The sequence below is a fragment of the Protopterus annectens genome, chromosome 2.part1 (assembly GCF_019279795.1).
Source record: "Protopterus annectens isolate FY-2018-M chromosome 2.part1, PAN1.0, whole genome shotgun sequence".
NCBI lineage: Eukaryota > Metazoa > Chordata > Ceratodontiformes > Protopteridae > Protopterus > Protopterus annectens.
In genome coordinates, this window is record NC_056729.1 from 542,979,840 (window position 1) to 543,001,804 (window position 21,965).

The 21,965-nt window shown below is 45.8% G+C and overlaps 1 protein-coding gene across 1 annotated transcript in view; it reads left to right on the forward strand.

Moving 5' to 3' along the window:
• Positions 1-21,965, forward strand: part of RNF212 (ring finger protein 212) — a 575,632-nt gene that overhangs the window by 108,390 nt on the left and 445,277 nt on the right. Inside the window, exon 3 of the mRNA XM_044063463.1 lies at positions 21,427-21,483. Coding sequence (XP_043919398.1) covers positions 21,427-21,483 — 57 coding nt within the window. The remainder of the gene's footprint in view (positions 1-21,426; positions 21,484-21,965) is intronic.

Sequence of the window (21,965 nt, forward strand, 5' to 3'; positions counted from 1 at the left end):
ACCCCCAGAGGCAGAGGGGTAACAACAACAGACGCCCTAGGGGCAGAGGGGTCCATAAAACCAGGGTAGCAGGGAGCCTCTCTCTGACAAACCCTTCCAGCATCCCTGAGATGTTGCCTGATTGTCCACCTTCGGAGGCAGTCGGGGGAAGATTGTCGCTGTACCCAATAGCCTGGCTTTCCCTTACTCAAGACAAATGGGTACAGTCGATCATATCCGAGGGTTACAAAATTCCCTTTATCCAAACCCCAATTCAACAAAAGGGAACCCTTCCAGACGTTCCACCCGGTCTAAGGGAACTAGCAGTATCAGAAATATCAAAACTGCTAGCAAAAAGAGCCATCCAGCCAGTCCCAGCAGACCAACTAGGATCCGGAATCTACTCAAGGTTCTTTTTGGTACCGAAAAAGACAGGGGACTGGAGACCAATATCAGATCTTAGCAAACTGAACAAGTTTGTAAAGAGAACAAGATTCCGGATGGTCACGCTACAGTCCATTCTGCCCTTTCTGGGCAAGGACAATTGGATGTGCTCCGTGGACCTTCAGGATGCGTACTATCACATCAAAATTCACAGGCGCTCCAGAAGGTTTCTCTGCTTTTGGCTGGGGGCCAGCCACTACCAATTCAGAGCCCTGCCCTTTGGTCTCACTACAGCCCCCAGAGTGTTCACCAAATGGATGGCAGCGGTTACGGCTCACCTGAGACGGCAAGGATTCCAGGTGTTTCCATATCTAGATGACTGGCTCCTCACTGCCACCACCAGGCATCAACTTCTCCAAGCCAGAGCTTACACCATTCACATTTGCAGAGGGCTAGGAATCTCTATAAATTTCGAAAAGTTTGCCTTGTCGCCTTGTCAGTCTATTACCTTTATAGGCGCCAACTTGAACACCGTACAACTTTCAGCAAAGTTAACAGACGAAAGAGTCTTGGATATTCAAAACCATGTCCATGTTCTTCTTCATTGCGACAAAATTCAGGCCAGGTATGTCCTCAAAGTATTGGGTCTTATGGCGGCCGCCATAACACTTCTTCCCCTTGCACGTTTTCACATGCGTCTTCTATAGTGGATGCTGTTCGCCCAATGGTCCTTTCAGCAACTCCCCATGCACCACAAGATCATGATAACTCAAACTTGCAAAAGTCATCTGTCCTGGTGGATATTGTCCCCTCAAGTCCATCAGGGCAGACCCTTTGTTTCTTCTCCCCCGGTTGCTACGGTGACATCGGACGCCTCCCTGATCAGGTGGGGGGGCATTTTCAGGGCAGGATGGTCCATGGCACTTGGCAACCTTTTGAGTGCCACCAGCACATAAATGTCCTAGAGATGAGAGCAGTGCTTTTAACGTTGCAAGCCCTCCATGACTCTCTTCCCCTAGGAACTATTGCAATCCAAACGGACAATATGTCCGTAGTGTGGTATATCAACAAGCAGGGCGGAACCAAGTCCTATCCCCTGTGTCGAGAGGCACTCAGACTTTGGCAATGGGCGATCTCCTCTCAGCGGTTTCTGATAGCAACACATATCCCCGGGAAGTCCAACTTCATAGCGGACAGGTTGAGCAGAGCCATACTCATGCCACACGAGTGGTCTCTCAAACAATCGGTAGCGGAAGAGATTTTTCAGAAGTGGGGCCTTCCTTGCTGCGATCTTTTTGCTACATCCCAAAACAGCAAATGCCCCGACTTCTTCACCCTCTTCCCCCTTCCAGGCCATCCCCTCAGAGACGCTCTAGTCCAAGATTGGCCTCGGGGACTTCTCTATACCTTTCCACCCTTTCCTCTAATTCTACAAGTAATTCAGAAAGCAACCACCTTGAGAGCCAAGTTGATTCTCATTGCCCCTTATTGGCCTCGACAGATATGGTTTCCGTTCCTACATCATTATCTTTTGGTACAGCCTTGGCATCTGGACCCAGCTCCAGATCTGTTGACCCATCAGTCGGGGCAGCTGCACCAGTCCCTACATTCTCTCAACCTCACTGCTTGGTTGCTCCACTTCCGTCCTTAGCCAGGCTTCCTATGATTTCTAATCCCATCCGGGATATCATAGTAGCTTCCCTTAAATCTTCCACCAGAAGGATTTACACTAGTAAATGGAAACGTTTCTCCTTCTGGGCAAAGGCAAGGAATATAGATCCCTTTACTGCCCCAATTCATTCGGTCTTAGACTTCCTAGCCGAAATTTTTCATTCAGGGTCTTCTGCCTCTGCAGTAAAGGTTCAGTTGGCAGCCATATTGAATTTTCATACAGGCTTTTCGGACCACAACATCATGTCCAATAAGCTTTGCAAAGCCTTCCTTAAAGGTGTATATTTACTTAAGCCTCCGATCAAAGACCCTCCACCTCAGTGGGATCTTAATTTAGTCTTAACATCCTTAATTCTCCCCCCCTTTGAACCTGCGGTCTCCTGTTCATTGAAATTTCTTTCCTGGAAGACACTTTTCCTAGTCGCCATTACTTTTGCTAGGCGAGTATCAGAGCTTCACGCCCTCTGCATTCGTCCTCCCTACTTAATCTTCCATAAAGACAGAGTTTCTCTAAGGACTAATCCATCTTTCTTACCCAAGGTGGCTTCGCAGACAAATTTAAATCAATCAATTGATCTCCCAGTTTTTTTCCCAAACTATACTAATAGAGCGGAGCAAAAGCTACATTATCTAGATGTTCACCGCCAGCTCCGATACTATTTGGTTAGAACCAAACAAATAAGGAAGTCTGATCAACTGTTTTTATCGTACGCAGAAAATAAGAAAGGCCTTCCTGTTTCCAAGGTAACCCTATCTAGATGGCTGTCTTCTGTGATTACATGTATTTATCAACTCAGAGGTAGAGAGTTGACTTCTAGGCCAAAAGCCCATTCAACTAGAGCACTAGCTACATCTACAGCTTTTCAAGCTAGACTACCAATAGACACTATTTGTGCAGCAGCCACATGGGCCTCTCCTCATACCTTTGTTTCGCATTACAAATTGGACTTGGCCTCCAGAAACAGGGCAAATTTTGGTTCCACCGTTCTCAAGAGTCTGTTCCATTGAGCCACCCAGGATGAAGGTGCTAGGGACGCGGTCCCATCCAGCAAGAATGAAGGTGAGATTGACAACTTAACATTGAGAAGTTATGTACCTACCATAACGTTCCATGTTAGTTGTCTTCTCTCGCCTTCTTTCTTGCATCCCACCCACCATCCCCCTAGCCTGGACAGACAGAGAAGATCTTCCCTTCCTTGAAGGGTCCCTTTATTCCTTTGTTCACTATCTAGGTGTCCTAGGATATATATAGTGTAAATAATTATCTTTGGAGGTTTTTATCCCTCTTCCTCCTCCTTCCAGTTGGAGGATTTTGTTTTATTGGCCTATGCTAGGTTTTTCAGCTTCCAAATGAGATCTGGGGAGTTATCGCCTAGCATCATGGGATATAGGGTTGCCTCGAGCCGGTAAAACAAGCTCTTGAGCTTTAGTAAGTGGCCGAGTCGGAGCTGAGGATCGGCTCCGAACCCATCCAGCAAGAAAGAAGGCGAGAGAAGACAACTAACATGGAATGTTATGGTAGGTACATAACTTCTCATTATCTGTCACCATTGCCTTTATTTATCAGTTAAGGCATAAATATCTACCAGCAAAACCGAAAGGTCATTCTACTAGAGCATTAGCCACGTCTGTAGCCTTTCAGTCTAAATTGCCCATAGACTCAGTTTGTGCAGCTGCCACTTGGGCAAACCCTCATATCTTTATCTTTCATTACAAAGCGGATGTGGTCTCCCGGAGCAGGGCTTCCTTTGGTTCCACTGTTCTGAAGAGTCTGTTCCAATGAGCCACCCGGGGTCTTTGGGTGCTAGGGATGCTGTCCCAAACAGCAAGAATGAAGGCGAGATGGGACAACTTAACATAAAGAAGTTATGTACCTACCATAACGTTCCATGTTAGTTGTCCTCCATCTCGCCTTCCTTCTTGTGTCCTCCCCTCCTTTCCCCTTCCTAGAGGATTGAGAGGAGTTCACTATGGTTTCACTGGCTGATTTCCTTTTTCTTGGTTCACATGCCAGGTAATTTTATGACAATTTACTCTGATCTGTTATTTTGGTAAATCAGTTTTAGGTTACTGGTTACTTTATATGTCTAGTGTGCGCTATTACAAATGAGATCTGGGTAGCTGACACTGGGCATTCTGGGATAAGGGTTAGCCTCGTGCCAGTAAATAGCTCTTGAGCTATAGACGTAGGCAGATTCGGAGCCGAGGATCGGCTCTGAACCCAAACAGCAAGAAGGAAGGCGAGATTAAGGACAACTAACATGGAACGTTATGGTAGGTACATAACTTCTTATCTGAAGTAGTTAACTTCATTTATCTGCAACCTGTGGGTATTCGGATCCATATCGGATCCGAGCCGGCAACATTTTATCAAGCATCTGCTCCAAGCTCCTCCCCTTACCCATAATCCCTCACCTCTCCTACCCCAGATCTCGTTTGCTGCTTCATGCGTACGCATCATCGTCTCTATAGCTCCAAGTTGGGTAGTGTAAGTGGAACTTTTGATTCTTTAGTTAGTGTGTGAGAGTAGTTGTTTGTGATAGCACTTCCTCCCCTTTATCTTGTCGTCAGTTTGTTAAAAAAAAAAAAAAAAATTAGTTAGAACGTTTGTGTTTCTTTCTTGAATAGAGAAGGCCTAGCCAAACCCCTGAGTGTGCGTGTGTCTAGTTTAGCGTTTGACTCAGTGGAGTGTATTATGGCTGACCAGTCTAAACCGATGTTCAAGAAATGCACAGTGTGTGGCCACAAGCTTTCACCGGCTGATGGCCACACTCTGTGTGTTATTTGCCTTGGCATTCCCTATCTTAATTTGCCATGTGCTGTGTGTGCAGGGTTCAATCCCAGAGACCGTAAAGAAAGGAAGGTGAAACTGGTAGCCAAGGACCTGCTACCAGTTTCTACCTTAGAGACGACGGCCTCAAAGTCGTCTCCTGTAGCTGACCAACCCCCCCCCCCCAGGCTGGGACTCAACCTCCCTCTAAGCCTGCTGAGGTGGGAACAAAAGCTGTAGATAAGGACAAAAACGAGAGAGAAAAAAGGGTAGAGAGGCACCGCAAGCGATCTCCTGAGCAGGAGCCTTTTCCCAGTCTACCTGTGAAAATTGTTAGGACCACTTCTCTTCGGCTCCATTCCCTGAGGTTCTCCCCGGAGCCGACAGAGCCCTTGCATCAGAGGTCTTCTTTTAGGTCATCTCATAGGGCCATATCTGAGTCGGTCGCCTCCTCGCGGTCGACTCGGCGTCTGTCAGAGCTTGACGTGGACAGGATGATGCGTAAATTCATTCGGACCCAAATCCAAATGGGAATCATGCCAGGCCCCTCTCCAGCCGGAGAGGGGACCTCTATGCCCTTCTTCCATCCTATCTCTCCTTTCCCGTTCTGACCATCAGTCTCGGGGTTTATGGATCCTAGGAGCTGGGGGTTCGGCGCCGACGGTTCCTACAACCTTGACACCGGCCATTACCTTGAGTTCCTTGGATCAGACTTGTTCGGATCCGAGCAACTCTCGGGGCCGAGAACAGGGAACCAGATCTGGGGGAACGGAGATGTCTTCGGCTTCGACTTTCTCAGATCCGAGCCGTTTCTTCGGAACCCTGGTTACCTTGACCTCGGCCCTGATCCTCACGACGGAGCCGGGGAGAACTTCTTCCTTGTTGGTTGCCAAGGTGGTGTGCTCTCCTTCAGCCTTCGACGTGGTGGAGAGGGTTCTCTCCCAGGGATTGAGACCCCAGCCCATTGCCTTGGACTCCGCCCAGGCTGCCTTGGATTTGGTCATGACTCCCATCAGCTTGTCCCAGGGACAGCCCGTGCCAGAGGACCCCCAGGTGGATCCCATTGTGGAACCTGCCATGACTTACGAGCCCTCTTCAGAGAGTCCCACTGAGGAGGCCCCATGTAAGCTTTCGTGTAAGAGGAGGCACATGGACTCCCCTGAGTCCCTCACAGAAGATACTGACTTGGATGAAGATGCGGGTTCCCCCAGGTCACCTCCCGAGGATGTCTCCTTTGGAGACATCATGGAAATCCTCTGCCAGAGGGGAGGTTGGTCAGCCCCAAAACTCTCAACGGACGAATCAGTATTTTTGGAGGCCTTTGGCACGGGCCCATCTACATCCTGGGTGTCCCCTCCAGCAGATCCATTAGTGGATCTTATCACCACACGGGCATGGAAGGACCCTGACACCATAGAGCCAATACCCAAATGCCCAGACAAGATCCTTTCTCCTCCCACAGATAGACAGGCTTGGTACAAGGGATCCCCTGTGGATGCTATAGTGGTGGCGGCTGCCACCAAGAGAGAACTGGCTCAGGAAAGTTCTTCGGTCCACCCTCCGGACAAAGAGTCTAGGATGGTGGACTGCTTTGGGAAGCAAATTTTCTGTTCTGCGATGTTTTCCATACGAGTGCTGAATTATTTGGCACAAGTCGTTCGACTCCAGCGAGACCTGGTCACGGAATTCGCTGTGTCGCCCCCAGAGTCCTTGTCTCCAGAGGACAAGTGGCTGTTCTTGACGAAAATGTTGACTCTGAAATCCGTTTCTAACACGTCCATGCATCTTCTTTCCCATGCCACGGAAGGAGCGGCTAGGGCGGCTGGGCTGGCATAGCTATGAGGCGGCACGCCTGGCTCAGACTCTGTCAATTCACGGAGCCCTTCAAGGTGTCTTTCACGAATGCTCCCTTTGACTGTTCCTCCCTTTTTGGGAAGACAGTTCGTGACACCTTAGTCCAGAGTGAGATGGATGGGAAGACTCTGTCTGCTGTCGGAGTCTGCTTCTCTAGCCCTCAAAGATCCTTTTCTAGGAGTCAGAGAGGGCAGAAGAAGATGTGGTTCAGAAAATCTCAGTTTTCCCGCGACAGTCAGGATAACTCATCCCCTAGAGGCAGAGGAGGACAAGACAGTCGCCGCCCCAGAGGCAGAGGGGGTCCGAGGAACTTTGGGTCGAAGGAGACCTTCTCGGACCAACCCGCGCAGCAACCATGAGGGGTTGCCCGACTGTCCTACTCAGGAGACAGTCGGCGGAAGATTGTCATTGCACCTAACAGCTTGGGAGTCCATCACGACGGGCCGTTGGATGCTCCAAATAATATTCAGAGGATACTCCATCCCGTTCATCACCCCACCTATACAATCAAAGTGCCTCCCGGATGTCCCACCTGCTCAAAGGGAGGCCACAGAGCATGAGATTTCAAAGCTGCTTTACAATCGGGCCATCGAATCGGTCCCCCCAGATCAGTCCGGATTAGCTGTTTACTCCAGGTTCTTTTTAGTGCCAAAAAAGACGGGGGACCTCAGACCCATATTGGACCTGTCTACCCTGAACTTGTCGGTAGCCAAACAGAAATTCCGGATGGTCACCTTACAGTCCATCCTACCTTATCTCCGAGGAGGCAACTGGATGTGCTCGATAGACCTCCAGGACGCTTACTACCATATCAAGATTTGCAGAAGCTCCAGAAGATTTCTTCGCTTCCGGCTGGAAGCCAGTCATTTCCAGTTCAGAGCCCTATCCTTTGGTCTCACCACAGCCCCCAGGGTATTTACCAAGGTTATGGCAGTAGTAGTGGCTCACCTGAGGCTTCAGGAAATTCAGGTGTTTCCTTACCTAGACGATTGGCTCCTCGCTGTTACCACTAAGCGTCTACTTTGCATGGCCAGAAACTTCTTCATGCATCTTGCAGTCAATCTAGGGATCACCATCAACATCTCCATGTCCCTCCTAAATCCGACACAGACCTTGGAATTCATAGGGGCACGGTTAGACACTCTACTATTACAAGTTTTTCTCACTCGGGACAGGATCCAGAACCTATGGGCCCATGTGTCAGTGATCCTCGGCCCCAGGACACCGATGGCAAGCGACATTCTGCGCCCTAGGCTCCATGGCAGCAGCAATATCAATTCTACCATGTGCGCGCCTTCACATGGGGGTGCTTCAGTGGAGCTTGGCAGTTCTGTGGTCTTGGTTAGACCTCCCCATGGACTACCCTATACGGATCAGCAAAACCTGCAAGACTTCTTTTCTTTGGTGGCTCCAATCACTGGAAATATAGGTCGCCCATTCTTAACATCCCCAGTTCAAGCCACAGTGGCCACGGATGCCTCCCAGCTTGGAGGGGGGGGGCACTTTTTGGGAAGGACAGTCCAAGGCACGTGGTCCCAAACCGAGATCAGATTGCATATCAGTGTTCTGGAGATGAGGGCAGTGCTTTTAGCTTTGTAAGCCTTTCACACTATTCTCCCCCCAGGGACGATTGCAGTTTAGTCAGACAACATGTCCATTGTCTGGTACATCAACAAACAAGGAGGGACCAGATCTTACCCTCTGTGCCGCGAGGCCATGAGAGTGTGGGAGTGGGCGATTTCCACCAGTCGGTTTCTGATTGCAATGCACATCCCGGGACGCTCCAAAATTTTAGTGGACAGATTGAGTCTGGCTATTCTAATGCCATACGAGTGGTCTATGAAACAGTCAATAGCGAAGGAGATCTTCCTAGCATGGGGTCAACCTTGCTGCGATCTCTTCACATCTCCCTCCAACGCAAAGTGCAGTGAGTTCTTCGCTCTAATCCCCTCCCCAGGGGACTCCCCCAGAGATGCTCTAGTCCATGCTTGGCCTCCCGGGTTACTGTATGCCTATACCCCGCTACCTCTAATTCCGAAGTTTCTTCAGAAAGCATTCCGACTGGGGTGCAAAGTGATCCTCATTGCCCCGTTCTGGCCGCTTCAAGTGTGGTTCCCTTTCCTCTGGTCTCATGCTCTAACTCCTCCACGAATTCTAGATCCCTGCCCGGATCTCATATCCCATCCCTCGGGCATCAGTCCGCCCGACCTGGACAGCATCAAACTGACGGCTTGGTTGCTCCAGTTCCCTGATCACTAGGACTCCCGGTTTATCATCTTCGGTAAAGACTGTTCTGGTGGCATCCCTCAAAGCTCCCACTAGGAAGGTTTACCGCAACAAATGGAAACGCTTCTCTATTTGAGCTTCTCAGAGAAGCATAGATCCATTTACTGCCCCGGTTCCTGCAGTCTTGGAGTTTTTGTCATATATTTTTCAGCAAGGGGCTAGTTCCTCCACAGTGAAAGTACAGCTGGCAGCCATATCTAATTTTCATATTGGCAAAAATTTGAATGCTCTGGCCTCCTTGAGATTGTGCAAGGCTTTTCTAAAAGGTACTTTTCTCTTGCGTCCCTTGGTTAAGAATTCCGTCCCCCCTTGGGACCTTACTCTATTTCTGCAGGCATTGGTGGCACCCCCTTTTGAACCAGCAGTGTCAGTAGACTTAAACTTTCTGTCCTGGAATGACAGCCTTTTTAGTGGCCATTACTTCAGCTAAAAGGGTTTCTGAGATCCAAGCTTTGTGTGCCGTGCCCCCTACTTGATTTTTCATAAAGACAGGGTTTAGCTTCACACGAACCCTTCTTTCTTACCGAAAGTGGCTTCTGAATCTAACATCAACCAGATGATTAATCTGCCTGTGTTCTTTCCAAATTTCCAGAACAAGGGTGAATATAAGCTGCACTTGCTAGATGTTCATAGACAGCTTAATTTCTGTCTACACAGGACTAAGCAATTTCGTAAGTCTGACCAATTATTCGTGTCCTTTTCTAGACCCTTTTTGGGCAAGGTCATTTCCAAGATCTCCTTAGCCAGGTGGATTACACAATGTATACTGCAAGTCTATAGGGATAAAGGCCTATCCCCACCTGATCCTATTAAAGCCCATTCCACCAGATCTATGGCAACTTCTGCTGCTTTTTGGTCTAGGGTTTCTCTGGATGATATCTGTGCAGCAGCGATCTGGGCAAGGTCACATACATTCATCTCTCATTATAAGTTGGATTTGATCTCTAGAGGGAGAGCATCCTTTGGCTCTGCGGTGCTCAGGAATATCCTTCCATGAGGGCCTCCCAGGAGTTTTGGTAGCTGGGGACTCTGTCCCACAGGTTGCAGATAAATGAAGTTAACTACTTCAGATAAATAAGTTATGTACTCACTATAACGTTCCATCTGAGTAGTTATACTTCATTTTCTGCAACCGTCCCTCCCTCCTTCCCCCAAACCTGTTCTAGGTTAATGTTATTGAGTTGCTAATAGTTTGGTTAGTGGCAAACTCAATCTGAGGGAAGGTAGGAGAGGTGAGGGATTATGGGTAAGGGGAGGACCTTGGAGCTTGGAGAAGATGCTTGATAAAATGCTGCCGGCTCGGATCCAAAATGGATCTGAATACCCACAGATTGCAGAAAATGAAGTATAACTACTCAGATGGAATGTTATGGTGAGTACATAACTTCTTTTTTCTCCCTTCTTTTGGAATTGGCCAGGGCAATTAGCACATGCTTCCTCACAGACTGAAGTTACTCTGACAAGGTCAGGGTGTTTGATACAACCCTACCCGCAACAACTTCAACTGACTACTTGGATGCTAAAGTTTTAATATATTTAGGCACCTGTTTTCTGTGGATGTGCAGCAGGTGTTAATGGAGGCAAGAAAGTTTGCTACTAGAAAAATCGTATATTAGCAAATAGAAAAGATCTTCTAGTTGGTGCCAACAAGAGAACAAACATGTTAAGGCTAGTATTTTTGTGTTTTTTATAGTATTTGTGTGCGTTCTTATCATGTGGTCTGTCTTACTTCCCTCTCATGGTTCATTTGTTGCTTTCTGCTCTTGTATCCCCTTCTTACAATGCATTCTCATGTGAAAAATGTTTTTGAAAGGGATTCTTCGTAAGAAGCCCCACTGAAAACCCATGTCTCCTTCTTGGGATCTTAATTTTGTGTTAGGAAAAACTAACAGTTACTCCATTTGAACAGCTATACTGGCTGATTTGAGGTTCTTAACATGGAAAACAATTTTACTCATTGCTCTGATTTCTGCAGGAAGAGTAGCAACACTGCAAGCTGTTATGGTGGTCATCTTTATCTAATTTTCCACAGAGATATGGTTTATTTGATAACTAACCCTTCCTTTCTACCCAAAGTGGTATCCAAGTTTACTTTAAGCCAAACTGTCTATCTCCATGTCTTCTTTCCAGAACCTAAATGTCAGGGATAACAGATACTTCATACCTTGGATGTGCATAGACAACTTGGATGCTATCTTGACTGAACAGAATCTTTTAAGTCCTTCTGACCAGTTGTTCATTTCTAGTGAAGGTAAGAAGAAAAGACAACCTGTGTCAAAGCAGGCTGTTTCCAAACAGTTGTCTCATGCTACTATCTTTTGTTACTCCCACCACAACAAAACTATTTCAGGCAGTTCAAAGCCCACTGTACCACGGCCTTGGATTCATCTGTAGATTTTTGGAAAGGAGTAGACTCTAGAAGTATTTTAGAAGCAGAAACGTGGTCCTCTGTGCATACTTCTACAAAATGCTACAAGCTTGATTCCTTCTGTGGGTCTAGGACATGCATTGCTGGAAACATTCTCAAGGGGCTAGTAGAACCTTCCACCACCTCCCATTTCTTTTAGCTATGATAATCTACCCATATAACTTAGGCTACTGCAGCAGTCATCATAATGATGAACACAGTACAGTTGTTTAAGTAAACTTACCGTTAACAGTAGATGTTCAAAATGATCACTGCAGTTGCTGCTCCCTCCATCCTCCCCCCCTTTTTTGCCAGGATATGGACATGTATTTTTTTCTTTTCCTAGCAACATTCTTTCAGAGCTTTAGCAGCCATCCCTCCCTTCCTTCCTCTCTTGGCATGAAAGTTCTGAAGAGTTTGGCTCCCAAATCTGACTTTGGTCAGCTCAGCTCTAGATGACTAACCATTTGGGTTTGTGGTAGGTCCCCTGATGCTTTGGAAACTAGCTGGCTGTTATAACCTATGTAGAATATAGCCCATATAGGTTAGGCTACTGTGGCAGTGATCATTCAGACATCTGCTTTTATGGTAAGTTTACTTAAGACAGCTTTACTTTTCTGTCATAGGAAACCTTATTCTTAATTACCATCACTTCAGCCAAGAGAGTCTAGGGACTTCACACACTGTTTTTGTGTCTGTCCACATTCTTTTTCACAAAGAGAAGTTGGTACCTAGAAATAAACACAGCTTTTATGCCAAAAATAGCACCAGAATCTAATCTTAACCAGTCCATAAATCTTCCAGTGTATTTTTCCCATATTTAGACAGAAGAAAACACAAATAGCTCCCATTTACTTAGATGAGATAAGGCAAGCAAGGCAAGATAAAGAGTTATACGTGTCCTTTATGCCAAAAAGATTGAGAGTGAAGGTCACTTTATCCAAGTGGCTAGCTCTCTGTATCCTGTACTACTGCACATTTAGTCAAAGATATCTGCAGCTTAAACCCACTGCCCATTCCAGAAGAGCAATAGCTACATCTTTGACTTCCTTCAAGAAACTTTTGGTGGATGACATTTGCACAGTAACTGCCTGGAGCTCATTGCATATTGCAAAACAGTGTAAACTGGATACATATCACAGTCAAGAGCCTCATTTGGAGCTGCTACTCTGTATGAAATTTTGCCATGAGCCCCCCCCTCCCGCCAGGTTCATCTGCTAGGAACTGAATCACCTCCAATACAAATGCTAAGTACACAATATAAGAATAGATCTGGTTGATCCTTGTCTGTACAGTGTAACACACCCACCCACCCACCCACCTTTACACTGCCAAATTGTCAGCATTTTATTAACCCAGGGGATAATCTGGAGATCATTAATTTATCCATGTTGGAAAGTTATGCTCCTCTAATTAATTATATATAGCTATATTATCAAAACTTTTAGAGAGAGTAATACACAAGTAAATAATGCAATACCTCCTAGAAAATAAATTACTATCAACACAGCAACATGGCTTTAGACCCTTCCACAGCACCACCACCGCGATTACAGCATTTACTAACATCATCAATAATCACAGAAATAATGGCCTCCTTGTATCCGCCACATTCTTAGACTTATCCAAAGCATTTGACATGGTTAACCATGCAAAACTCCTTCACTGACTATCCACCCTAAACCTTAGCATCTCTGCCATCTCTTGGTTTAAGAGCTACCTAGGGGGAAGGCAACAAGCTGTAATATGGCAAAACCAACTCTCTCCCTCCCTGCCTGTCTCCCTAGGGGCACCCCCAAGGCTCCATCCCGGGACCACTGCTCTTTACCCTCTTTACTAATCAGCTCTCATCTACTATTCCCAAAGCCTCAATAATGCAATATGCAGATGATACCACCATAATATGCGCAGCTAACACATTCAACCTCATTCACTCCCAAACATAAGAATGCATGTGAGAGTGTTCAATCTCGCCTTTGTTCTTACACACGGGTTCGGAGCCGATCCTCGGCTCTGAGTCAGCCGCATAGCAAAGCTCTGCATCTAAGAGAAGCTCGAGACCAGGCTATATCCCACAATCCTCCCTGCCATTACTCAGATCTAGTTTGCCGCTACAACAGGTCACATCGCTACAGAGAGCTCGGACCAGAGATTACTTGTTAGACAGATAAGATAGTCTTTTTTTCTTCTTTTTCTTCTTTCAAAAGTTATTATTCTCCTATAGTTTTTTGTGGATATTTTATATTTTATATACTATAGTGTGTTTGTGTGTATATTATAGTTAGTTTTTTTATAGGTTTCCCTTTGGGGCCTACCCTTACCTAACTGTAAATTCTTTTAAACTTAAACTATTAATCTTTAAATACCTCTTCTTTAAGTTATATCTAAAAAAGCCAAGTCTGGTTTCAAAAGGTGTCAGTGTGGACAGAAAATGTCCATCACTGACAACCACACTTCCTGCGTCTACTGTCTTGGCCCTCTCCACTTGCAAGAGGATTGCTCTATTTGTCATTCCTTCAGTGGGAGGGTCATGACAGATAGACGCAGGAAACTTATTGATAGGGGGCTTCTTAAGCCTGCCTTCCAAGAGGCCTTGGACAAGTCTGACCAGGCTTCTAAGTCTTCGAAGGGGTCGAAGATGTCGGAGCCCATGTCATCGGCTCCGAGTACATCTTCTAGAGTTCGCTCCCGGTTCCACAGACTTCGGGGCGGCGAACGCTTGTCTCTCACTGAGCCCCAGGTCTTGGAACCGGTGTCGGAACTACCGCCACCGTCTATTCTTCGGTCGGTGCCATCTTCGGCCCCTTCGACCCGATCTTCCAGACCATTATCTGATACTGATGTGGATCGTGTCGTGCAGAAACTTATGGAGAACAGGGCCCTTTCCAAATTGATTGCAGTTTCCTCCCAGTTGGTGTCGAAACTAGAAGGCCTTCCTTTATCTCCAACAGGTCCTCCTTCGAGACCCATCCAGTCTTCAGAGCCGGAAGAGGATGAGCCGATGATAGTGGAGCCCTTGGTGCCGAAACCGTCCATTGCACGATCGACACCATTCACCTTGACTCCATCGGAACCGATAGGTGAGTCGCGGAGTCGACGATCTCTCCTTGGTTCCGGGACCGAGAGTCGTACCGACCTTTCGGTTCCGACTCTCCCTCTCGGGGCCTCGGCGCAGATCGGCTCGGCTCCGTCCTCAGGGTCGAGACCCATGGGCCCCGTGTCTCGGATTCTTCCATGTTCTTTGGAACCGGGGGGGTCCTCAACCCGAGGTTCAGGGATTTTTGACCTTATGAGGAAGGTTTTGTCTACACAGACAACCACTACATCGGACACGTCTTCTCCCTCCCTTAAGGAGCCGCTCTCTGTTTCTGTTCCCACGACACATCCAAAGCGTGGAGCACCATTGTCTCAGCCATCCCTAGAGGATGCCCCCTGTTCCTCGGAGGCCTCACCGGAATCCCCCTCCGATGAGGTCCCGAGGAAAAGATTGTGCAAGAGGAGGCACTTAGACTCCCCACAGGAATCTCTAACTTCTGACACTGACTTGGATGAGTCAGAGAGGTCCCCAAAATCCCCCTCCGAGGATGTCTCATTTGTGGACATCTTGGAAATATTAAAACAGAGGGGAGATTGGCAGTCCCTAGCCCCCACTGAGGGTGAGTCGGTGTTGCTGAAGGCATTTGGTGCTCAACCTTCTACCTCCTGGGTTACTCCGCCCTTCGATGAGTTAATGGATTTAATTGCTCGAAGGGCGTGGGAGACACCGGACACAGTGGAACCGGTCCCTCGAAAACCAAGTAAATTTATTACTGCTCCCCAGGACAAGACCTATCTCACAAAAGGAGTCCCCATTGATGCTATGGTGGTGGCCGCAGCCACTAAAAAGGAGATGTCGGAGTCTTCCTCTTCTGTTCATCCTCCTAATAAGGATTCTAGGACTATGGACAGATACAGGAAGCGCATTTTTAGTTCAGCGACTTTTTCCATGCGTTCGCTAAACTATTTGACACATTTTACACGACTACAGAGGGATCTCATCAAGGAGCTGAGAGATACCCTCCAGGGTAACACAGATGCTGCTGTTTCAGACAAGGTGACAGCACAACTTAACACCCTTACCTCCGTAGTGAACTCGTCCATGAGGCTCATCTCGTATGCGGCTGAAGGGTCGAGTAGGGCCGCAGCTTCAGCGATTGCTCTAGGAAGACAATCCTGGATGCGGCTGTGCTCTTTTGCGGAAGCCTTCAAGTCTTGATGGTGCCACTCTTTTTGGGCCCAAAGTGAAAGAGACATTAACTCGGTGTGATCAGGAAGAAAAGACTCTGTCTGCTGTCGGAGTCCGTTTTTCTGTTCCATCCAGACCGTACCCCAAAGGGCAACGAGGCAGAAAAATGTGGTTCCGTAGAACTCAGGGATCTTTCCAGGCCGCACAGAGTGAACCCCCCCCAGAGGCGGGGGGGGGGCAGACATGGAAGACGCCACCCCGGCAGCAGAGGGGGGTCCGCAGAACCAAGGCGACAGGGATACTATCCCTGGTAAGCCTTTCCAGCACTCCTGAATGGGGGCCCGACTGTCCTGCTCTGGAGGCAGTCGGGGGTCGCTTGGCTTTATACCCACAGGCCTGGCAAACTCTCACCTCAGACTCCTGGGTAAAAAGCATTGTAACCAGAGGATACAAAATACCCCTTATGTCAACTCCACCCCAACAAAGAAGGTCTCCAGATGTGCCACCCCGTCTGCGAGGCCAAGCAGCAATAGAAATTTCAAAGCTGCTCAAAAAAAGAGTCATTCAGCCAGTCCCGGCGGACCAAAAAGGATCCGGAACTTACTCAAGGTTCTTTTTAGTTCCGAAAAAGACAGGGGACTGGAGACCCATTTTGGATCTCAGCAATCTCGATACCTTCGTGAAGAAGGAAAAGTTCCGGATGGTCACGCTTCAATCGATCCTTCCATTTTTACAGAAGAACGACTGGATGTGCTCGATAGATCTCAAGGAAGCGTACTACCACATCAAGATGGCCAGAACGTCCAGAGATCACCTGCGCTTCCGGCTGGGAGTCAGTCATTTTCAGTTTCGAGCCCTGCCCTTTGGGCTCACCTCAGCCCCCAGGGTATTCACCAAATGCATGGCAGTGGTAGCGTCTCACTTGAGATGTCTAGGATTCCGGGTGTTTCCCTATCTGGACGACTGGTTCCTCACCGCCACCACCGAGCGTCTCCTCATACAAGCAAGAAACTATACAGACAACCTTTGTTCCCACCTAGGGATTTCCATAAACTTCAAAAAATCTGTCTTACTGCCCTCACAGCATATTTCATTTATCGGAGCGGACCTAGATACGCGTTTAACATTGGTAAAGCTCCCTCAAGTAAGGGCTTCATCCCTCAAGGAACAGGTTCTTCTTCTGCTGCAATGCAGGAAAGCCCCGGCCAAATTGGTGTTGAAAGTTTTGGGACTCATGGCAGCGTCCCTGATTGCGATTCCCATGGGAAGGTTGCACATGAGGCTCCTCCAATGGCTGCTGTTCACACAGTGGTCGTTCCAACAGTTACCCCTAAAATACGAGATCCTGATAACAGATTCTTGCAAGCGAGACCTCTCATGGTGGGTGTCCAGCCAGGATCTCACTATGGGTCATCCATTTGTTCTACCAAATCCGACAGCCACTATAACCACGGTTGCGCCTTTACATAAAGTTCTAGAATTTCTTTCCATCCTTTTCCATGAAGGGGCCTCTACTTCCACATTAAGAGTGCAGTTGGCTGCCATATCCAACTTCCATGTTGGTGAGGACGGTTCTTCTATTATGTCCCACAGGCTTTGTAAAGCTTTTATGAAAGGTTCCTTCCATCTTCGACCTCCCGTCATAGACCCTTTATTCCCATGGAATTTAAATTTGTTGTTGTCACAACTAATGTTACCACCTTTCGAACCAGCCTCTTCTTGCCCCCTGAAGTTTCTGTCGTGGAAGACTCTTTTTCTTGTAGCGGTTACATCAGCTCGGAGAGTGTCAGAGCTGCAAGCACTGTCAATTAAACCACCTTACTTAATTTTTCACCCAGATAGAGTTTCTTTACGAACAAATACGTCCTTCCTTCCTAAGGTATGTTCTGTCATAAATATTAATCAGTCCATTGAACTCCCTACTTTCTTCAAGAACCATACCAGCAAGTTGGAATATATGTTGCACAAGTTAGATGTCCACAGACAACTCAGATTTTATTTAGACAGGACTAAAGACTACAGAAAAACAGATCAACTTTTTGTTGCATTTGCAGACAATGTAAAGGGCATGGCAGTTACAAAACGTACGCTTTCTAAATGGCTTACTGATTGTATAGCCTTTGTGTATTCTAAGTCAAATCAGGCCTTACCCACCAAACCGAAAGGCCATTCTACTAGGTCCGTCTCCACTTCCTTGGCTCATGCAGCTCGCCTGCCTTTGGACACGATTTGTGCAGCAGCCACATGGTCTAAACCACATACTTTCATCGCTCATTATAGGGTTGACAAAGCCTCCAAAGACAGGACATCCTTTGGTTCCACTGTGCTCAGGAACGTTCTTCCATGAGTCACTCAGGGTGACAGAGCTAGGGACGCTACCCATGTGTAAGAACAAAGGCGAGATTGAACACTCTCACATAAAGAAGTTATGTTCTTACCATAACGTTCCATGTGGAGTGTTCATCTCGCCTTTGTTCTTACATTCCCTCCCTTCCCACCCTCACGTGTTTGGAAGAACGAGTAGGACTAGAGTCTGGTCCACATGTCTTTACCTCTTCCGGGTATGTTTCGTTACCCTTAGTTGGTTTGTCAGTGAGATGGTGTCTCTAAATATTTTCTTTTGTGGCAGTATGTAGCCTTAGTACCTCAGGGTTATTGTTATTCTGGTTTGCTTGCAAACTAGATCTGAGTAATGGCAGGGAGGATTGTGGGATATAGCCTGGTCTCGAGCTTCTCTTAGATGCAGAGCTTTGCTATGCGGCCGACTCGGAGCCGAGGATCGGCTCCGAACCCTTGTGTAAGAACAAAGGCGAAATGAACACTCCACATGGAACGTTATGGTAAGAACATAACTTCTTTTTTTCCTTAGCCGAAACTTGGATCACCAAACAAAGCCTCATTGTTAACCCCGGAAAAACTGAACTACTCCTCTTTATTTCCCACTGCTCCATACCTCCCTCCAATAGTTTTTACAATCTCCTCTAATAACAATACCAAAATCACCCCTACCAATCACACCAAGCTGCTAGGGGTGGTAATTGACAATAACCTTAGATTTGACCTACATATTTCTTTAACCATAAAAAAAGTTCATAAAAAAAATAGATAGGACACACCTACTATCCACCTTACTGTATGCCTCCCCTGTACTTACCAATTTCCACAAAACTGACCTAAACAAAGTTGACAGTTGTTATAGTAAGAAAGCCAGATTTGCTACGGCCTCACCCATTAGAACGCATCACTGTGACTGCCTCAAAAAACTCAACTGGCTAGAACTCCCACTACTACTTCAACTCAATCAACTATCACTAGCCCACAAAATAATACATTACACTGACAACACCCCAGCTCTACAAGAACTTCTTCAACCCTATACCACTACCAGAACCTTTAGATCTAGCACCCAAAACCTTCTCGAGGTTACCAAATATGACAATGAAGCTGGTAAATTGGTCTACAGCCACTACATTTCTAAAATCTGGAACTCCCTTCCTGTCCATATAACTGACAACAAATCCCTGACCCAGTTCAAGAAACTACTCAAAATTCACTTCATGAATAACTGACTATGCTCCTGCATCACCAGTCTAATACTTCAATTCATTCCTGTTAATTACTTAAAGACAAATCTAAACGTCCAAGAATTCTGATGTATTACCTAACTTAACTTAAGACTGTCAAACTAACCAATTCAGAACACATTACCTACTTAAGACTGCAAAACTAATTGCACAACCTGACTCTCTAGTGCTGATAGCAATCTATCCCTGGAATGTTGTTCTTTGTACTATCTTCAAAAGTAAATACCATAGAGTACTAATTATTATATATCCTATCTTATAAAATGTATTGTATGTCAAAGTGTTTCCTTTACGTATGTTATGTCTGTAAACAAAACAAAAAAAAAAGTTTTCTCTTGGAGTTTTTCTTTCCTGGTCAACAAATGTAGAATAATAATAGTATAAAGGGAAGTTCAAATAATTTGTTAGTGATACAAGTAAAAGCCAGAAAAGTATTAGGCCCTTGCTTCAGCTGTTTTCAGCTGACAAAAAAATCACTCTGGGGAGAGAGTTAGTGCTCAAGTGCATGATAATGAATGGAGGAGCTCAAGCTTACAGAAGATTGTAGAAAATGCTGAGAAAAGACACCTGGAGAAATCAGTCTACAGCTTCATTGTACAGACAAGTATCAGCTAGATCTATCACTATGGCAAGTACATTACTTTTGTTTATGGTTGGTAACCCAGTTGAAATGTTCTGCATATAGCATTGTAAGTTAGACATTATCTTTAGAATTAGGTCTTCTTTCAGTGCTGCTAATGTCCCTGTTATTGTTACATAATGGAGACCACTCGAGAAGAGTAGGTTATGACTTTGCTGCAATTAAAATTTACTGAAGATGGATCACTATTTATCATGTATGAAAATGATGCTGTTGCCATAATGACAGGTCAATAAGTATGTATGAATATCTTCACTCCATCTCTAACCTTTACTGTTATATTTTTCTGCAGCTCTGCCTCCTTCTGTCCTTGCATTTTTCTTTTTCCCTCAGCTCAGCACTGTTCACTAAAGAACTAGAGAGTGAGAGATGATTCATGCATGATGGGAAGAGGAGAGTTCCAGATAGGCTAGGAATAGTTTATCACTTGCAGCATTAGCCTCTCCTGTGAAGTAGAAGGATAAAGCCTTGACTGCGGCCCAGGCAACTTGGATTTAATTAATAAGTTGGGTGAATGACAGAGCAGCAGAGAAGAATGGACATGCCCTTCACAGATGTGAAGGCGTTCATTAATGACACTCCTTAATGGGTGGAGTGACCTAAAGAGAGTTGTCCTCAGACATAGTCGATGAGTGCAAGTGCCGGGAAAGTGAGTGGATAGTGAATCTAATGAAAAATCCCTCCCAGACAGAATCAAAGACAGCTGAGTCCCCAGGACACCGATAGGATCCATGACCAAACCCAGCAAATTCGGAACAAGTCTGAGGGGATGGGATATTAGCTGGTAAACGTGGTTCAGGTGTGGGCAATGGGGAGCTAGGCCAGTGACATGAAGTTAGAGGTGACAAAAAAATGCTTGCAGCATCAGCCCAAAAGGATATGGAAGATGGGCCTTCTTCTTATGTGCCTGTCATTGTGCTAAGTGTATAACTTTCATTTATGGTATGTATCTTGCACAACTGCACTTTTTTGCTTCGTTACAGTGACATCTCTGCTTTTAAAATAGCTAGGATGGTCTTCCTACTGAAATATCATTGCATAAGATACACAGTACAAAAGATAAATTACCGTGGTAAGTTGCATTGTATAGCAGTATATTTTGGAAGAATCATTGTCCTCAACCCTGCATTTCCACCAGTTTTGTTTTCTGTGGCTAGGCTGAGTTATTGAAACCTGCTTGAAGTTTGCATTTTTGTATCTCAATTATTTTTCTCTTCTCCTCAGTCCCTTCTTTCACTGTCTTTGTTTTTGCTTTGAGACTCCTTCCTGGGATTTGGAGAGGCCTCTTCTGTAGATGGTTTTGATGTTATAGCTGTGACACACTGTCATGCTGAAAATTCAGTACTAAACATAAAATATGCAAAGAGTTCTATATTGAATGCATCACTCATGTCTTGAGTATTTTCCGCTTGTAATAATGTGCTGACTGGTATCTTAACAAAAGGCCTGTTTTTCCAATAGCAACTATATAAGAATGTGCCCCAAAAAATTCAGGTGCAGGACATTAGCAAGTGCTATGCAAGTAATGACTATACTAGCAGATATCTGTTCATATCCATGTCTAATAACATTAAATTATTAACAGTTCTATTTGTGTACTAGCACAGCTGATTTGTTTGTCCCTAGATATATGAGTTTCAAGAAAAACAGCGAAGAAGATTTTTGAAATTCTGTGAAGGAAAGGTAAGCAAATTAGTTGGCTATCTTTTTCATAATAAAGTAAGTAATAAGTAGACTGTATGCTGTTACTGAAAGATATTGGCAAATACAGTGAATGGACACTTTTTTTTAAAGAAGCTATGCAGCTGAATGTAAGAGCCATGGTGTGTCCTGGCAAAATAATTCTGTGGGTAGAATCATAGGTTCCTAGCTTCACAAGTAAGTACTAGGCTAGCTTCCTTTGAGGGCATTAACCTATCTCAGTTTGTGTTAGATTGGCCTTACCTATCCCATGATCGATAATTATATATTACCCCTAAAGAGAATAACTGGGATCATACTATAGATAATTTGAGGGGATCCATGCATGAAATAAAGCATGTAGGAGCTGCCTATGTCCATTAGTACTACAGGGGAAGTCCTAGGGTAAATTTTCTGTTTCTTATCCATAGATCCAAGTTGTATTTGAATATGAACAGGGATAAGTTTTGGTTTACTTGGATGTT